Source organism: Gekko japonicus, unplaced genomic scaffold (assembly GCF_001447785.1).
Source record: "Gekko japonicus isolate JY-2015 unplaced genomic scaffold, Gekko_japonicus_V1.1 scaffold955, whole genome shotgun sequence".
Lineage (NCBI taxonomy): Eukaryota > Metazoa > Chordata > Lepidosauria > Squamata > Gekkonidae > Gekko > Gekko japonicus.
In genome coordinates this window covers 243,906-263,545 of record NW_015163631.1, presented here as the reverse complement: position 1 = coordinate 263,545, position 19,640 = coordinate 243,906, and the positions used below count along the sequence as shown (strand labels likewise).

The following is a 19,640-nucleotide window of genomic DNA, read 5'->3' as shown; positions in this document are numbered from 1 at the left end:
GCGCGCGCAAAGCGCACGCACGCCGCATGCACATCACAGGGAAGTGACGTTATGATGCCGGGCACGCTGGGGGTGGGGCCATGACGATGCAAGGGAAAACCATAGAGTTTTCCCTTGTATGGCCATGGCCCCACCCCCAGCATGCCCGGCGTCATAACATCACTTCCCTGTGACGCGCACGCTGGGGCGGGGTTCCCCCCGGGGCCCGATTCCCCAGCGTCGGGGAACGGGCCTCTGGGGCGGGGGGGTTTTCCGCCCCCCCGGGGGGACTTGGCAGCCCTACCTCCAGGTGGGACCTGGGGATTCCCCAGAATTACAGCTTGTCTCCAGACTACAGAGATCAGTTCCCCCGGAGGAAATGGGTGTTTTGGAAGGTGGACTCTGTGGCACTGTGCCCAATGAGGTCCTGGTCCTCTCCAGGCTCCACCCCCAAATCTCTAGGAGTTTCCCAACCTGGATCCGGCAACCCTACTCACCCCCCATCCCTAGCTGGTGGCCAAGAGGGACCTGAGAACCCTAAGAGAAGATACAAGAGTGAGCTTGGTAGAAGGTTAGCTTCAAGTGCTTGTTCTTTATAAAGTAACCAACTTCATACATTTGTGTGGCAACCAGCAGGAGACCAGGAGTGGGTGGGAACATGGGGGGCAGACAGCAACAGCATGATGTCACTGCCGGGGATACCAGGAAATGATATTCAGTCTCTCTAGGGATTCCCAGAAATTCTATGGTAAAGCAATAGAGTTTCCAGGGAGTCCTAGATGGAACTAATGTCACATCCAGGATTCTGCTGGAAGCGATGTCATGCACCTGATGGACTTATTCTTCTCTTGCTGCTGCTCTGAATGGCAGTGGGAAACAGGAGCCAGGGTCAAGGATCCCCCACTCCCAGCTGGGTCTGGTAGCCCTGCCTCCCAACCTTAGCAGTGCTGGTTCACATATTACATTGCCTGGCATTCAGAACTCAAGTCCACGGCTACGGGTCTTGAGCTTGGGTAGGGTTGTCAACCTCCAGGTGGAGCCTGGAGAGCTCACAGAATCACAACTGATCTCCAGACGACAGTTATAAGTTGCCTTGGAGCCAATGACTTCTTTGGAGGGTGGATTCCACGGCCTTATACACCACTGAGGTCCCTGCCCTCCCCAGGCTCCACCCCCAAATCTTTGGGAATTCCCCAACCCGGAGTTGGCAGTCTTAAGCCTGAGTAAGGGAGTTGGCCTCTACGTGAGTACCTAGTTCTGGCCAGAGGGAAATATGGGGAGGCCTGCCCCGGAAGCCCCTTAACAAACAGGCCAGTGCGTGCCCCACGGTCCTTTAGACTCCTGGTCCGGTTCGCTTGTTGCGTGGGAGCCAGCATTTTTATATATGGAGGAGCAGCGGAAGACTACCGCCTCTTTAATATATAAATATATTTAATAATATATGGAGGCGGAGTTGTTGGCGGCGTGCCGGTGTGACGACGCAGCGCGGCGGAACCGAAGGGACAAAAGCCGGAAGCTGCAGACAGAAGCAGCCGAGCGCCGAGGAGTCCATTGCAGAGCCTGCCGGAGGATGTCAACCTATCCTGGGGCGCCGGGAGCAACATCGGATGACCGCCCGAACGACAAAAAGAGAACGCGCCGCTTGGGTGCTGATAGGTAGTCCCTCCCCCATAGGAATTGTGGCCCTAGGTAGGATCAACCTATATGTGTAAACCGCCCAGAGACCCTTCGGGGTCAAGGGCGGTATATAAATCGAATATAATAAATAAATAAATAAATAACATGTGACCTTTGTACAAAAGTGGCTATTGAATTGGCTTCACAATGGTTGGATACACAAGGCCCCATCGATGGAGTCAGGGTTGCCAACTCGGCTTGGGAAATTCCCGGAGTTCTGGGGGCGATCCCTGGGGAAGGCAGGGTTTGGGGGAAGGGAGGGAGTTTGGCAAGGGAGTGATGCCGCAGAGTCCACCCTCTGAAGATACCATTTCCTCCTGGGGGGGGGGCTGAGCTCTGAAGTCTGGAGGCTGGTTGTAATTCCAGGAGAGCTCCAGTCCCTACGTGGAGGATGACGACCTTAACTGGAGACAGAAAGGTAACTGGTATCTTTTGCTGTTGTCCCTTTGAGTTTGTCCATGCAGAATGGATTGGCATTGTGGGACTTCACCAGGGCTATTTTTGGGCAGGAACGCACAGGAACGGAGTTCCGGCTGGCTTCAGAGCTGGCCACGCCCACTACAGCCAAAACCTCTGTGTGCGCGTGGCTACAGGGGGAAGGCCTGGAGAGCGACCCCCCTGGTGACTCTGAGGCAGGGGGCGGGGCCCCTGGAAGGATTGGAGAGGCATTTAAATGCCTCCCTGTGCCTTCCCTGGCCTGTACAAGGGCCGGCTTGCCTGGGTTCCCTCAGCCATGGGGTGCCCAGGCAAGCCAAGGGAATGCAGTTTAACTGCCTCCCTAAACTGCCTCCCTCCCCTTCAAGGGGGGCTTCCCCGGGCTCCCCATAGCCACGAGTGCCTGGGCAAGCCAAGGGAAGGCATGGGGGTGTGGTCTAATATGCCAATAAGCTGCACTGTTGGGTGTGGCCTAATATGCTAATGAGTTTCTGCTGTTGGGTGTGGCCTGTTATGCTAATGAGTTCCTGCTGGGCTTTTTCTACAAAAGAAAGCCCTGGTCACTTCACTGTACACCATTCAGGGAAGGGGCGAAGGAGGGGAGCTGAGATGGTGTTTTCCCAGTAGAATCAGTCACCTGGCAGGGTGAATTCCATGATGCATTGTCTATGGATATAATTTTAAAAAAATTATTCTCTAAAGTTGCGGTCTTACTCCATGGTGAAACAGAGGTGATTTGGCCCGGCTTGATTTTGATGAGAGCCGGATAGGGAAGGTGATGGTTCTGTGGTAGAGCATCTGCTTGGCGTGCAGAAGGTCCCAGGTTCGATCCCCGACATCTCCAGTTAAAAGATCTGGCAATAGGTGGTGTGAAAGTCCTCTGCCTGAGACCCTGGGGAGCAGCTGCCAGTCTGAGTAGACAAGACTGACACGGAGGGACCGATTCAGTCGATGGCAGTTTCGTGGGTTCTTGACCAAAGATTTCCTTACACCTCAGTATCCCAGATGAGAGGCCCCAAAGCATCCAGCAACAAGATGGGGTGGCGGTAGAAAGCCCCCTATCCCACTCCCACAAATTGTACCTCACGGTTCTAGATGACCATCCTGTCAGAAGAATGGTATATTTGGGGGGGCAGGATGAATATTTCGGGGCTCTTTGGGCCTGTTTGGGGCAAGGACTGTAGCTGCTAAAGAGCCAGTCTGATAAAATACTGCTTCTGGAAGATTAACAGGCTTTGGGGGAGCTCAGTGACCACATAAATCATGCATTTCTTTACATTTTAGTCAAAGGCACATGAACACCCTTGAAGCTTTTGTTGTTGTTCAGTCACACAGTCGAGTCCGACTCTTCGTGACCCCATGGACCAGGTCCCGCCAGGCCTTCCGGTCTTCCACCGTCCTCTGAAGTGTGCTCAATTTCATGTTCGTTGCATCGATGACACTGTCTAACCATCTCATCCTTTGCCGTCCCCGTCTTCTTTGACCTTCAATCTTTCCCAGCATCAGGGTCTTCTCCAGGGAGTGCTCCCTTCTCATTGGGTGGCCAAAGTATTTGAGCTTCAGTTTCATTATCTGGCCTTCCAGGGAACAGTCAGGGTTGATTTCTTTTAGGATTGACTGATTTGATCTTCTTGCAGTCCAGGGGACTCTCAAGAGTCTTCTCCAGCACCATAGTTCAAAAGAATCTATTCTTCGGCGCTCGGCCTTCCTTATAGTCCACCTCTCGCAGCCATACATGACTACTGGGAATACCATTGCTTTGACCATGCGGACTTTTGTTGGCAGGGTGATGTCTCTACTTTTTATCATGCTGTTTAGGTTCGCCATCGCTTTCCTCCCAAGGAGCAGGCGTCTTTTAATTTCATGGCTGCTGTCACAGTCTGCGGTGATCTGGGATCCCAGGGTGAAGTTTGTCACTACTTCCGCGACTTCCCCTTCTATTTGCCAAGCTGCCTTCTGCTGAATCAGGCCGTCCTTCCATCAAGGTCAGTCTCGTCTACTCAGGCTGGCAGCGGCTCTCCAGGGGATCCGGCAGAGGTCTTTCACGTCACCTACGATCTGATCTTTTTAACTGGAGATGCCAGGGGTTGAACCTGGGACCTTCTGCCTGCAAAGCTGATGCTCTACCACTGAGCCACGGCCCCTCCCCATGTGTCCAGTGGCATTTGCTTCCCAGTAAACATGCACAGGATTTCAAATTAATCCTATGAATACAAATCAACTAAATCGGCCTATATTTCCAGATGAGTAACAGAATTGTTTTGGAGGGGGGGTAAGGACACTTCCCAAGTTCTTCCCTTCTCGGTACGGCCCACCTTTGAAGAGGCATTCCCTCCCATTTGAGACAGCCTCTTCCAAGACAGGCCTGCCACCTGCAGTTTTGGAAAGCAATTAAATACAATTAACATTCCTTAAGAAGCACCGCTGCCCATTTAGTCCAGGGCATCTTTTAAAAGCGATCAAAAGGCTTTTAAATCTTTTTGTAAAAAAAATCTGGCAAAAGTAAGCAGCCAAGCCTGTTTGAGACCGAGAGAGGCCCAGAGGCAAGGACGCATGCAGCGGAAATGTCGGTTATGGAGCGGAGGGCAACCTCTCCGTTGCACATTCTGGTCTGCGCAAGGCAGCGCTTGTAAAGATGGGAAGCTGGAGCATGGATCGGAGCAATCTGATTGGAGGATGCCCCATGGGGGCGGCCAGGGACCCGAGCACATCCTCGTTAGCGCTGACCTTGGCATGAGCGCCGTCTGCTGATGAATAGGCTGTGGACCTGGACAAGGCTCTGGGGAGCGGCCATATTATCTATTATTGTCCCATCAGCGCCTTCCCTGACCCCTCCCAGCTCGGAACACCGCAGGCAGCGTGGAGGGAATAAATCTATGTCTGAGATTAAGAGGAAGGGAAGGGAAAAAGGGGAGATGAAAAATGTCCTTTTTATGACTCTTACAACAAAAGCCGGCCACGTGGTTTGTCGGGAACACGTTCCTGGGGAAGGGAGAGGGAAAAACGGGCGCGGGCGAGGATGAGCAAGGGAAAAAACCAGGGCAGAGCCTCTGTTCAAAAAGCATCTCAACATAAACCGGCATGTGACCTTCCAAGGCAAACAATGCTATCGTGCAAGCAGCCGCCCTGATTCTTAGAGAACTCCAGCCGCCCTGGTTCTTAGACCTGTCTCCTTAGTGCAAGGAAGCATCCCGGCAAAGCTGCAAAGAGCTACTACTGGTGCCCCCCAAATGGTTCCTTGCTCCTGGAGGTGAGCCCCTGCTAGGGTTTTCATCCTCCAGGTGGGGCCAGGAGCTCTCCCGGAATTACAGTGGACCTCCAGACTGCAGAAATCAGTTCCCCTGCAGGGTGAAGCTGCCTCTTCTCTTTCTCAGAGCACCAACCACAAAGCTACCCCTCCCCTTCCGAGCAGGGGCTGCAAACAGCACTGATTGGCCAGTCCCAGTGTCTAGTGCAAAGCCTGTTCCCACCTTTCTTTGACTAGTTTTCAGCTGGAAACAACAAGAAAAATGAGCACTGAACAAGGTCTGTTTGGACAGACACGCCAGCATGCGAAGAAGGGAACAACAAGGTGATTGAACAGCCTGCCTAATACGTGGGGCGAGGGTGTGTTGTGCGTGGGCATGTGTGGCCAAGCAGTCCAGGATTCGGTTCCAAAGCTGTACATGTGTCTTTACAGTGGCAAAGGTGGAGCTGGCTAGGGCTGCCAAATGCCCCCGGGGGGCGGATTTCCCCCCCGCTTTCGAGCCCCGATTTCCGCCCCCGCGGAATCGGGGCCCGGGGGAAACCCCACCCCCGCGTGCACGTCACCCGGATGTGATGTCACACGCTGGGGCGGGGCCACAGCGCGCGGGGGCACCGGGAGATGGCCAGCGATCCCCCGCCGAGGAGGTAAGAGAGATTTGGCAACCCTATGGGTGGCCGGGGGACAGAGGCAGGGCTCACTCTGCATCCCAGACAGCCTCTTTGCAGTTCCATCCATCTTCACAATGGGGGGTGAAGGCAGGTACAGAGCAAGCTTCTCTTGTGTGGGTCATGGTTGGGGGGACCCGCTTGACATATGTCATGATCTGGGCTGTGCCACCAGAGGCCTACTAGGCCCAGGGAGCCTGACTAGCAGTAGGTGAGGCTGGGCCTACAACTCCCAGAAGCCCCTGAGAGGTTTTGGAGCCAAAACTGACCAAGAGGAAAAGAGGAGGGCTTGGAATAAAAGATCTGGTGCAGCAGGAAAAGCTGTTCTTTCTTCCAAGGGCGGTGAGTTAGGGTTAGGGTTAGGGTTATTTAGACATGTTAGGACATTTGATTTCTTTTCTTTTCACCCACTTACTGTTATTCTGCACCTTGTTGTTTGACCTCCTATAAGATAAACCTTTTCATTGTTCATTCTGCCTGGTCCTCACGCCTATTATTCGGCCAAAAGGCCTGGGAGGGTGCATGGGCCTTCTCAGAGGAGCCTGGAACCAGAGAGGTGGCAGCGTCAGTTGACACCCCACCTGAGCTGTGACAACATATATCCCGTTGTTGTCTGAGCTCCCAGTCTCAAGCGGAAGCTGCTCTCCGCTCCCAAGCCAAGGGGCTCTGAGTTCCAGGCAGCAGGGGGCCCGGGCGTCTCTCGATTCAGAAGTGTGGTCTGTGCATGTGTGCACGCACACTCGGAAGAACATCTAAGAACATATTAAGCTGCCTTATACTGAGTCAGGCAACTGATCTGTCTGGCTCACTGTTGCCTGCTCTGACCGGCAGCAACACTCCAGGGCCTGAAGGCCAAGCAAGGAGCTGCACGAACGGATCTCCGTGGCATTTTCAAAAACTGCCATGGAGGGAGGGAGGGGTGTTATTTGGACAAGGCCGTGACTAGAGTTGCCACCTCTGGGTTGGGAAGTAGAGCCGGACAGGAGCGGATTAACCATTAAGCAAACTAAGCACCGGAGCTGCGGTGGCTCAAGTGGTTAAGACGCTGAACTGCAGGCTGTGGAAGGTCGGTGGTTCAGCGTCTTCGGACAGCGCTGGCTCTTCGGCTTTGAAACGGAGATGAGCACCGCAACCCTAGAGTCAGATTCGACTGGCTTTCGAGCAAGGGAACCTTTACCTTTACCTTAAACTAAGCACCAGGGCCAAAGGGGGCACCACAAAGTTGGGAAAAGGGTGAAAATAAAATAAAACGAATAAAGATTTGTAAAAAATTGTTTTGATAAAACTAGTGCAAATTGATCATGGTGCACTCGAGGGTTATCTTCTATTTTTTGTTGGCGAGGTGCATTCTGAGAGGTATTAATTTCAAGGATGTTATCAGTGATTTTGCGAAAATGAAATGTGGAAAAATGCCTTTCAGGTCATGAATACTGGAACTTTGATACATTTAACTTGCGAAATATTACAGTAGATGTTGTATTGCATTTTTGTAGAACTTTATGTAGCCCAAGCTTGGCTTAGTTTGGACAGTATTATCGTATTATCATATGAATACATTTTTGTATCGCTGCAACCTGCGTCGTATATCTAGTCAGACAGGTCAACAACTAAAATGGACTGGGGGTCAGTGTGGAAAGGAGGGGGGCACCAAGATGGGTCAGTGATTAGGGCACCAGTGAGCCTTCGTCCGCCCCTGGAGCCGGAGGAAGGCATTGTTTGGGGAGGGACCTCGGGGGGGGGGGGTAAAATGCCACGGAGCCCATCTTCCAAAGCTGCCCTTTTCTCCGGGGGAACCGATCCCTGTGGCCTGCAGATCAGTTGCAAATCTGAGAGATCTCCAGGCCTCACTTGGAAGCGGGGCACCCTAGCCATGACAAAAGGGGGTTAACTATTCCTCCATGCAATTTCCCCTGACCTCAAACATCCCCTTGGGATTTGGGGAAATGCATCAGTTCCCTGTATGTTGCTTGTACATTTCCCCTGGTGGGGCAAACAGGAACCGATTGGGGAGAGTTAACTCCCCCTTTCCCCCAGGGGGCAGACTTAAAAGCACTCAAGAGGAGTTCCAATCGTGCCTCGCCCTCCGGCAGAGAATGATCACCTGCTACTTCAGAGTCTTTGACTGGCGATGCTAAAGAATGCATCCCTGTGTGCTTCAGTCACATTTTAAACATAACCGTCTGAATATATATGTATATATAGAGAGGCTATCCTTCATCAAGTCAGACAACTGGCCCTTCTAGCCCAGTATTGTCTATGCTGTTTGGGAGGAGCTCTCCGGAATTTCTGACATCTGCGGCACGGGATCCTTCTAAAACCGTTGCTGCTGGGCTTGCACTGGGGATCTTCTGTGCACAACCATGGTATTGTGGCTCCCCTCTAGCAGGGGAGGCCATATGCCTCTGCAAGAACCAGGCCTCTCCCGTCTCCTGAGCTCAGGTGTCTGTTTCACCCTCATTCCCCCTCGCAAACATTTCTGCTTTCCTAAAACTGAGGAATTAAGATTGCTGGGGAAAAGATCAACAACCTCAGATATGCAGACCATACCACTCTAATGGCAGAAAGTGAAGAGGACCTTAAGAGCCTCTTGCTCAGGGTAAAAGAGGAGAGCGCAAAAGTGGGCTTGAAGCTCAACACCAAAAAAACTAAGATCATGGCATCTGGCCCCATCACTCCTTGGCAAATAGAAGGGGAAGTCGTGGAAGTAGTGACAGACTTCACGTTCCTGGGATCCCAGATCACCGCAGACTGTGACAGCAGCCATGAGATTAAAAGACGCCTGCTCCTTGGGAGGAAAGCGATGGCGAACCTAAACAGCATGATAAAAAGTAGAGACATCACCCTGCCAACAAAAGTCCGCATGGTCAAAGCAATGGTATTCCCAGTAGTACTGTATGGCTGCGAGAGTTGGACTATAAGGAAGGCCGAGCGCCGAAGAATAGATTCTTTTGAACTATGGTGCTGGAGAAGACTCTTGAGAGTCCCTTGGACTGCAAGAAGATCAAATCAGTCAATCCTAAAGGAAATCAACCCTGACTGTTCCCTGGAAGGCCAGATAATGAAACTGAAGCTCAAATACTTTGGCCACCAAATGAGAAGGGAGCACTCACTGGAGAAGACCCTGATGCTGGGAAAGATTGAAGGTCAAAGAAGACGAGGACGGCAAAGGATGAGATGGTTAGACAGTGTCATAGATGCAACGAACATGAAATTGAGCCAACTTCAGAGGACGGCGGAACACAGGAAGGCCTGGCATGATCTGGTCCATGGGGTCGCGAAGAGTCGGACTTGACTGTGCGACTGAACAACAAAAACGGAGGATAACTTGTTCATAGCACAGAAGGCGATCTCACTGCTTCTGCTGGGTACACTCATCTCGGTTCTGGTTCTAGTCCATTGAACGGTCTCAAAAAACCCTACCGAGCCTGTTTGACTTAGAAGCACTAACAGGACAAAAAAAGTACAGGATACGTACGCATCCTGGGAGGTGATGACTCTCTCCTGCCACATTCAGATCTCTCAAACTGTTGTCTGTCTTCAGCCTAAATTTGTGTTGGATGTTCCAGGGGTGATGCTCCTGTATCTCAGACCTCCAGACTTTGGGGCAAGAGAGACTAGATAGCTAGACTGGCACACTGACCTTTCCTGCCTGTGTTCACTCTTCTGCCGCTGCCTCCTTTGACATGTAGATTGTGTTCTCAGGGACAGTTTCCCTTCTTTCCGTTCTCTCTCAGATGAGGACGAACTCTCTCCCTGCATGCACCAAAAGAGAGGCATGTAGTCCTCTCTTGGCATCATGTGGCAGATGGCCCTCTTGGCTTGGTGCGGCACGGATGTGGCGCGCGTGCAAAATAAAATAAAATAAACCGGCTGGATGGAAAGTCTGGGGGCCTGGCCCTGAGATGCCCCACTGTAGCTATGGGCCTGAGGGTTCCATGTGTGCTTCTCACTGCTTCAGCTCCATGAACATATTCACGATCCAGAGCTGGCCACTTTGGAAGGTGGATTCTACGTCATTATACCCCATTGAAGTATCTCCCCTCCCCAAACGCCACCCTTCTCAGCCTCCACCCCCCATATTTAATGTTCTAAATAAATAATAAAGAAACGTGTAGCTGCAGCATCTGTTCACTTGCTCCTCATCTGTTGAAGCCGTAGGTCGCTGGTGCGCGCATTCTGTCTCCATGTTGTCCAGTGTGCAGAGAAATCAATAAATGTGACCCCGACCATTTGCAGCATGCCACCTAATCTGCCGAACTTTCCTCTCTGATGGTGGCCAGTCTTAAATTTGTCAGTCAGGAGGAACGGGTTAAATCTCCACGTTCTCCCTTTTAAAACTGAAAGTGGCTCTAATAAGCCAGTAATTTGATTTGGTCTATAACATGCTTTTAAGGTGAGGGGATAAATACAGCAGGCTGGCATAAAAGGTGGCTATTAACGAAAGATTTGGGATGGGCCATAATAACTTTAAATTAATAGTGTCTCTCCTCTGCAGCGGATCCTGCGGTTGGTCCTTACTTGGTATTTTCTGGTGTGTGTGCGTGTGTGTTTTTAAAAGAGAAAACTTTCAAACAGCATCTGGCTCTCTCCCGGGCAGCCATTTAACCTCCGTTTATGAAGAAATAAAGCAAAATTGATGTTGATTTCGGCCTGCTTTGGGGGATAGTTTTGTAGCGTAAAAGCCCTTTTGCCTGCAATTTGCAGAGCCGCGTTGTCATGCCCATGACGGCTGGTTCTGATCAAGATAAAGCTTTATAGCCAGGGCGTTTGTGCTAACAGCAACCTAATGCTGCATTTTCATTTGGCTGCAATTAATGTTAATGCCTGCTACGAAAATTGTCATTAAATACCATTTTAAAATCCATTCAATTTGCATATGCAAAGCCCATTTGCTATCGTGTAAAATACTCACTGCCATTCATCACATCTCCTCGTCCTTTCCCTCCCCGTTTTATATATTAAAAAATCCTTTTATTAGCAATTAGCCTTTTAAAATGAAATCTATATGTAACCTCTGCCCAGGCCCAACACAGAGCAGAGCAAAAAAAAAAAAGCCTTTTACAAGCTACAGAGACACAGAGAATCCTGCAGTGGTGGGCCACAGATAGCGTGCTTGTTAAGTCGGCTACTTAACAAACGAGTCAGAAGCTGATTTCGCACTAGAGCTGCCTCGATGCTGCGCGGCCGTTTGCCCCGATACTATCGGTCAATTTCACACCTGAAGCTGCGGGGCTGCATTTTTACTCGCGGCTTCGCCCGATTTCCCCCGCAGTTTCGTAGTCCTGTTTTTTGAGGATCACGAAACTGCGGAGGAAATCAGGCGAATCCGCAGGTGAAATGCAGCCCCTCGGCTTCGGGTGTGAGATTGACCAATAGTATCGGGGCAAACGGCCGCGCAGCATCGAGGCAGCTCTAGTGCAAAATCAGCCAGAGAGTGATTCAGCAAAAGATTCAGCTTTATTCAGCAACTCGTAACTCAACTCCAACAGATCAACTCGAATAGCCAGAACAGCTTTTACATTGAAGCTGTTCTTCTTTTAAACTCTCCCGGCTAATGTAGCCACGCCCTATTGTACAATAACAACCAATAAGATTGTAAGGATAAGGTCCAATCTCAAACGTTCCCTCTCAGGGAACTGGAAGTTGGTGATTGGTCGACTCTTCCTGGGCTACCAATTGTAATTGAGGGATTAGGATCCTAGCCCAGGACGAAGCTCCACATGGGGTTTCAGTTAGGTGATTCACATGCATACAATTGAATACACCACAGTGCTTATCTTTTGGAATCTTGGTGGCCCTGTCTAGTGGAACAAGAAGCCACGAGAGGCCACCAGATTGCCAACTCCAGGCTGGGAAATTTCTGAAGATTTTTTTGAGGGGGGGAGCCTAGGGAGGGCCGGGTTTTGAGAGGGAAGGGTTCTCAGCAGGGTATAATACCATACATTCCCCCCGTATGATGCTGCCATTCTCTCCAGAGGAACTCCAGAGGAATTCCAGAGGAATTCTGGGAGATCCCCAGGTCCCACCTGGAGGGTGGCAACGATATTGAAGACCCAGTCAAGGTTTGCAAGCCTTTGAACCATCTTCGGCTGATTAGGCAGTTGGTTCCCTTCCTCGAACGCAATGATCTGGCAACAGTGATCCACACAATGGTCACCTCGAGACCGGACTACTGCAATGCTCTCTACATGGGGCTGCCCTTGTCGCAACTCCGGAAGCTGCAGCTGGTGCAAAACGCGGAAGCCAGGCTGTTGATGGGTCTCCCTACGCGGGAGCACATCCAGCCTGTGCTAAAGGCACTGCACTGGCTGCCAATAGCATACCGGATTCGCTTCAAGGTGCTGGTTTTGACCTTTAAGCCCTATATGGTCTGGGGCCTGCCTACCCGAGGGACCGCCTTTCCCCAGAGAGCACTGAGGTTAGGGTCTTAAAATCATCTGGCCCTCCCTGGACCAAAAGACGCCAGACTAGCCTCTACAAGGGCCAGGGCCTTTTCAGCTCCACACTGGTGGAATGAGCTCCCGAAAGACATCAGGGCCCTGCGGGGGACCTCTTACAGCTCCGCAGGGCTTGTAAAACGGAGTTCTTCCACCAGGCCTTTGATTAGGAGCCGCTACCAATAACAACTAAGACCCTTTATATCAACACCAACAGCCGGTGATACGTTGGACACTGACTGCGGCCATACTTGTTATCAGGGGTCATTTCCTGCAGGAGCGCACAGGAGCAGAGCTCCGGCAGTAAAGAGCCCAGGAGGCGGGCATATGCAACAAGCCCCACCCCCTGCTCCCAGCAGCCCTCAGTCAGAGCAAGAAGCAGCCAGGTAAGCTGAAGAGCCCCCTCCCTGACCCCCGGTCCAAAACAGTCCAGTGGCACCTATAAGACCAAGTTTTATTCAGGTAGAAGCTCTCCCTCCCCTGCTAGGACAGATCTGCACGTCCCGTCCCCCCCAATAGCTAGCAATCCAAAACAGTCCAGTGGAGCCTGAGCGGTGGGTGTTGCCTTCTGACACACGTCCGGTGATATCAGGGGTGTGTGGCATATGCAAATAAGTCACGCTAATGAGTTATGCTAATGAGCTCCTGCACCTCTTTTTCTACGAAATGACCCCTGCTTGTTATCGTTCTATCATGGTCTAGGGGGATTCTATCGCCATCAGCACTTTAACAGCACTTGATCTGTATGTGTGATTTGTTTATGTTTATGAGCTTTTATGATGTTGTGCTGTGTTTTAATGTATTTTAAGTTTTTAATGTGAGCTGTCCTGAGCCTGCCTCGGTGGGGGCGGGGGCGGGTGGGATACAAATCGAATCAAAAAAGTAAATAAATACGGTTTGGGTGCTACAAAATGCTGGGATGGCCACAGCAGAGTTGCCAACCTCCAGGTAGCGGCTGGAGACCTCCTGGGATAGCAACTGATCTCCAGGCAAGAGAGATCAGTTCGCCTGGAGAAAACGGCTGCTTTGGAGGGTGGACTCATCCTGAGGTCCTTCCCCTCCGCAAACCCCACCCAGGCTCCACCCCCAAAATCTCCAGGTGGTTCCCAGCTCAGAGCTGGCAACCCTATCCAACAGGCATAGGTAAAGGTTCCCTTGCTCGAAAGCCAGTCGAATCCGACTCTAGGGTTGCGGTGCTCATCTCCGTTTCAAAGCCGAAGAGCCAGCACTGTCCGAAGACATTTCCGTGGTCATGTGGCCGCAATGACTAAACACCGAGGCGCACGGAACGCCGCAGGCATAGAAAGCCCTAAAAGTAGAGAAATCAAATTCACAGAAGACTGGCCGCTCTGTGGCTCAGATGGATAGATGGGAAAGCCTCCATGTTCAGAGGCAGTATTCCTCTGAGGATCAGATGCTGGGGACAAATAAGAGGATGCCTAGCTGGGGAGAATCCTAAGGGTATGTGAATTATATGTACCAGAGATAAGAGGGCTAGTGTATGGTCAGCTACCAGAGGTCCCCGAAGGGCTACTACCTAACCCTGGGTTCCCGCTGTCATCGGAAAGGAAAAAGAGGAGTACAAACACACTCATCTCTGTTGTTTCAGAGACCTTTGTGGGAAGGAGGCTGGTAAAGCTAGCCTCTCTGCCACTAGGCACCGGTAGGGTTGCCAAGTCTATCTTCGCCGGAAGCGGGGGGCTCCCGGCTGGCGTCTTGCGCACACGCGAAGCGCACACGCGCCGCATGCACGTCACCCGGAAGTGACGGGAGGACGCCAGGCATGCTGGGGGCGGGGCCACGGCCATACAAGGGAAAACCATAGAGTTATCCCTTGTATGGCTATGGCCCCACCCCCAGCGTGCCCAGCGTGCCCGCGTCACTTCTGGGTGACGCGCACGTCGGGGTGGAGTTCCCCCGGGGCCCGATGCAGCGGCGCTGGGGAACGGGCCTCTGGGGCAGGGGTTTCCCCGCCCCCCTGGGGGACTTCAGATCCCAAGGCACCGGCCAGGGCTAGGCCACAGCACTCCCTTAAAACAAATCTGTCCAGCAGCACAAGACCTCATTGCAATTTTGATACAGCAGAAAGTTTGCCGACAGTTCTGACCCTTTTAAATGACAAATTCGTTTCCAAAAGTTGTAAGCCATATTGTTCCTCCCAGGGGTCATTTCGTAGAAAAAGAGGGGCAGGAGTTCATTAGCATAACTCATTAGCACAACTCATTTGCATATGCCACATCCCCTGACATCACCGGAAGTGTGTCAGAAGGCAACACCCGCCGCTCAGGCTCCACTGGACTGTTTTTTTAGGGATTTTTTGGATTGCTAGCTATTGGGGGGGGGGACACGCAGATCTGTCCTCACAGAGGAGGGAGAGCTTGTACCTGAATAAAAGAATAAAACTTGGTCTTAAAGCTGCCACTGGACTGTTTTAGACCCGGGGGGCCGGGGGGGGGGGAGCTCTGCAACTTACCTGGCTGTTTCTTGCTCCGACTGAGGGCTGCTGGGAGCAGGGGGTGGGGCTTGTTGCATATGCCCACCCCGTTCCTGTGCGCTCCTGCAGGAAATGGCCCCTGGTTCCTCCTAACCCTTTCGTATCGCATCTCCAGTTCTTGTGTTCGCAGAACCTCAAGCACCCATGCTCCAATACTGTGAGCCCTGGAGCAGATTTCTTGGGGGGCAGCTGCTGAGTCATTGCACCATCCCCGTCCACCTCCGGGTGGACCTTTCCGTTCTGAGTGGTGCTGGCTTTACCACAAAGCCCCATCCGGTTGTGCAGCAAAATGCAATTCTGTCCAGAGCAGCTACCTGGAGAACAGAGAAGTTCTCCATTCCTGGTCTATCTGGACCTTCAGTTCGATCTTTCGTCCTTCAGATGCCTGGAGCTCCCAAGGAGGCCTATTTTTGGGCAGGAACGCACAGGAACGGAGTTCCGGCTGGCTCCCGAGTTGGCCACGCCCAGCAGGAACTCATTAGCATAATAGGCCACACCCAACAGCAGACACTCATTAGGATTGGCTACATTAGGGGTGTGTGGCCTAACATGCAGAGGAGTTCCTGCTACAAAAAAGGCCCTGGGTTTTGACAACAAACAAGGTAAACAGAATAACAAGCAAAAGGTGGGTGTGGCTGGATGAACACACTTCTGGTAGCATGGGGGTGCGTCCTAATGTGGTAATGAGCTGTGCTGTCAGGGGTGTGGACTAATATGCTAATGAGTTCCTGCTCTTGGGTGTGGCCTATTATGCTAATGAGTTCCTGCTGGGCTTTTTCTACAAAAAGAGCCCTGCAAGTACTAAGGAGACTGCCATGGCGGTTTGGGGTTTGTCCTCAGAAGAAATGAAAATTCCAATAACTCATGAACCCTTAATTAAAGGGAGACTGGAGGACACTTTTCTCCTTATGCAAGTGAGATGCGGGACTGACCCAGGTGGGCATTAGAATGGGCAGGTGGAATCCTGAGGGGGGAGCAGGGTTGCCAACCTCCAGGAGGTACCTGGGGATCTCCCATTATCTCCGGAGACAAGAGTTCAGTTCTCCTGGAGAAAATGGCTGCTTTGTATAATACTTTGTTATTAGGTTTTCATGTCCAAATACATACTAAAAGCTAACAACAAAGCTTCAAAAAGATTTGTAACAATAGTAAAAACAAGTAAGCAACAGTTTACGACATGAGTTGAGTGATTTACAGGTATGCATTAATCTTTGCTTTTTAGGTGGTAAAATTACATAGTGATATTAATAGCTATATTGTAGATGATGACCCAACAGGATTTATCTGTTCTTTACCTTTGAAATTAAGTGACCCACATTACCAAAGCCACAAGGCATCCATCACTGGAGGGACGTCCTGTTGATTGGATAGGTAATTCAGGATAGGGAGCCAGATTGCAGTGAAATTGGTGCGAGTAAGACATTGATCAAAACGCATAAGATTATCCGAGAGTTTAGCCATTATATATATATCCCATAGCTTTTTATGCCATTGAGAAAGAGTGGGTGTCATTGTCGTTTTCCAATGTGTGGCAATGGCAGTCTTGTGGCAATGACAGTCTTAGCTGCAAATAGCATTATTGAGATGCGTTCAATGATTCGTTCAATGACTAACATCGTCCATAGCCCAACTGTTCAAAAATATATGTTCAGGTGAAGGGGCGATGTCTGTATCACTAAATGACTTGATCTGCTCTATTACTTCTTTCCAGAAGGGGAGAATTTTGGGACAGAATATCCAACAGTGTGTATAATCTCCTATGATACCACATTTCTTCCAACATTTTGGGTTGTATGATGGGTTCATGCGGGCTAGCCTGCAAGGAGTGAGGTACCAGTGCGATAATATTTTGAATGATTGTAGCTTCATAGATGTAATTCTAGAGTGGAATGGGGGAGATGTCCATATGCGATTCCATGTATCCTCTGAGAGAGTAATGCTACATGTCTTATGCCACATTGTTTGGTAAGATAGTGTTTCTGCATCCCTCAGAGCGATTAGTACTTTATGTACCTTAGCTATCAAACCGAAAATGGCTGATTTGGAAGGTGGATTCTGTGGAATTGTACCACACTAAAGCCCCTCCCCTCCCCCAAACCCACCCTAGGTGGGGAAGAGGACTGATTGGGGGGGGGGCAAAGCTCCCTCTAGGCTGTGCAGTCTCGTGAGCAAAAATCCTACTTTGTGAGCTCCTGGCATTAAGGTTGTGAGCGAGCGATTTGGCTGCTGCATAAAGTAGTTTGCTCTACAGCCATCCTTCCTGAGCGAAGGCAAGAATGTGTGAGCCGGAGGCTAAAAAACTGTGAGCTGGCTCACACTAACTCAGCTTAGAGGGAACACTGGTGAGGCAGGATAGTCGTTTTTTAAACTTTTTGTGAAAATTTGGAAAAAGCAACAACTAGGAGAGCTTTCATTTAGCCATTACAGCTGGTAGTCTTTGCTGGACCCTATTAATGTGTCTAATCACTTTGAGTCTTGGTGAGAAACTATCGCTGAAGTAAATAAACTAAGCAAGTCAGTTTTAAAACCTTCTAAGCGGGGGTCATTTTGTAGAAAAAGAGGTGCAGGAGCTCAGTAGCATAACTCATTTGCATATGCCACACCCCCTGACATCACCGGAAGTGCGTCAGAAGGCAACACCCACCGCTCAGGCTCCACTGGATTGTTTTGGATTGCTAGCTATTGGGGGAGGGGGGGAACGTGCAGATCTGTCCTCGCAGAGGAGGGAGAGCTTGTACCTGAATAAAACTTGGTCTTAAAGGTGCCACTGGATTGTTTTGGACCGGGGGGGCTCTGCAACTTACCTGGCTGCTTCTTGCTCCGACTGAGGGCTGCTGGGAGCAGGGGGTGGGGCTTGTTGCATGTGCCCGCCCCCTGGGCTCTTTACTGCCAGAGCTCCGCTCCTATGCGCTCCTGCAGGAAATGACCCCTACTTCTAAGAAACAGGCCATCGCTACATCCTGTGAGCTGAATTCCCCAAGTTAATTACATGGTGGGTGAAGAAGAAGTACTTCCTTTGGCTTATCTTAACTCTACTACCCATCAGTTTTACGGAGTCCTTCTGAGTATTCGTATTGTGGGAGAAAGAGAAGGTCTTGTCACTCCACCCCATGCATAAATTGATAATGCTCCAACCATTTCCCTCTCACCTTGCTGGTCTTCCGTACGTCATGTCCGGAGGGACCTTGGGGGGCGTCTTCTTAAAGCGTCGCTCATCATTATCACTTAAGCGGATGTCCTTGAGCTGGCGGTACAGGTTCTGCTCATGTGCAGTGACATAACCCTCTTGGATGGCTTTGCGGTTCATGGTCTTGTAATCACGGCCCCGCTCCTTTGCTGAAGGGGCTCTGGGCTTTATTGCATTCCAGTGGCCAATGGCTAGGGAGAAAAAGAGGTTAAGAGAAGTCAAGATTGCCAGGAACATTCATTAAAAGCCATTTCTATGCAGAGACTGAGGTAGTCAAATTGTTTCTGGAGTGGACAACTCTAGCCCACTTCAAGCAGGTGTTTGTACAATATGGTAAAAAAGAATTCCTGCATGCAGAAAGCTAGCATGTCAGGGAGAAGTGTCAGCTAGAGCTGTTCTCCCACACATTCTTGTTTTCTATATGCAGGGAACATTAATATTTGTTTGAGAGAGCATTCAGCTGTACCTGCAGTCTGGAATAGTACAGTCCACGAGAACATTTCAACTGCTGTTCACATGAACTGAGCTTCAAGGGGTGACTTTGTATTCTGCCCTTAAACTAACAGCTAAGGAAAAATGCATCAGGATTTGGTAAGTGAAGTTTCTTGGCATGGACGTCTCTTCTCATATTATCTGTACCATGAGGGGGCAGGTGAGGGAAGGAGCAACATTTCTCCACGAGTCTCAAGCAGGCACTTGGAAAACTCCTCCCACCTTCCCTTACTGAACAGTTCAGTGGGGAGCTGCTCTCACCTGTCAAGCCCACCCCCAAGGAGATACAATTGTGCAGGCTGGAAATGGCTGCAAAATGCAATAAAATGTTGTCACATTGCCACTCCAGATGTGAAACCGCAGTGGCTAAGTAGAAGAAGAAGAGAAGAGATTGGATTTATACCCTGCCCTTCACTTGGAGTCTCAGAGCGGCTTACAAACTCCTTTCCCTTCCCCTCCCCACAACAGACACCCTGTGAGGTGGGTGGGGCTGAGAGAACTCTGACACAAACTGCTCTTTCAGGAACAGCTGTGCCAGAGCTTGTGACTGACCCAAGGTCACATGAACAGGTGCAAGTGGAGGAGGTGGGAATCAAACCCGGTTCTCCCAGATTAGAGTCCGCACACTTAACCACTACACCAAACTGGCACTTTAAATACTAACAAAATTTGTGGCAGGTCACTGCTCACAAATGAGTCACCGCTCACTTCTTCATATACAGCTAGAATGGCAGTCCATCCGTCTTATAGGAAAGTGGAGTTTTTTTCAGATGCCGAATGATATTAGCAGGCAAATGACAACAGCAGGTTTGATTGCAGAGGTCACTTCGGGGAGGGAGCGCGGGGGATCGCAGTTCCCCCGGGTGAGGTACGGGGGCCGGGGCACATGACGAAGCCCCGCCCCCTGCTTCCGGCCACCCCGCTTCTGGCCCTCATTCAGCCAGGAGGAGGCAGGAGAAGAGGGAGGGTAAGTTGCTTCCTCCCTGCCTCTCCCCACCCCTGCCTGCCTGGGGCCAGGGAGGGCCTT

At 50.9% G+C, this 19,640-nt stretch overlaps 1 protein-coding gene across 1 annotated transcript in view; it reads right to left on the bottom strand.

The window, feature by feature from the left end:
• Nucleotides 1–19,640, bottom strand: part of CFAP77 (cilia and flagella associated protein 77) — a 169,455-nt gene that overhangs the window by 28,467 nt on the left and 121,348 nt on the right. Inside the window, exon 3 of the mRNA XM_015407535.1 lies at nucleotides 18,084–18,312. Within this exon, the coding sequence (XP_015263021.1) occupies nucleotides 18,084–18,312 (229 nt within the window). The remainder of the gene's footprint in view (nucleotides 1–18,083; nucleotides 18,313–19,640) is intronic.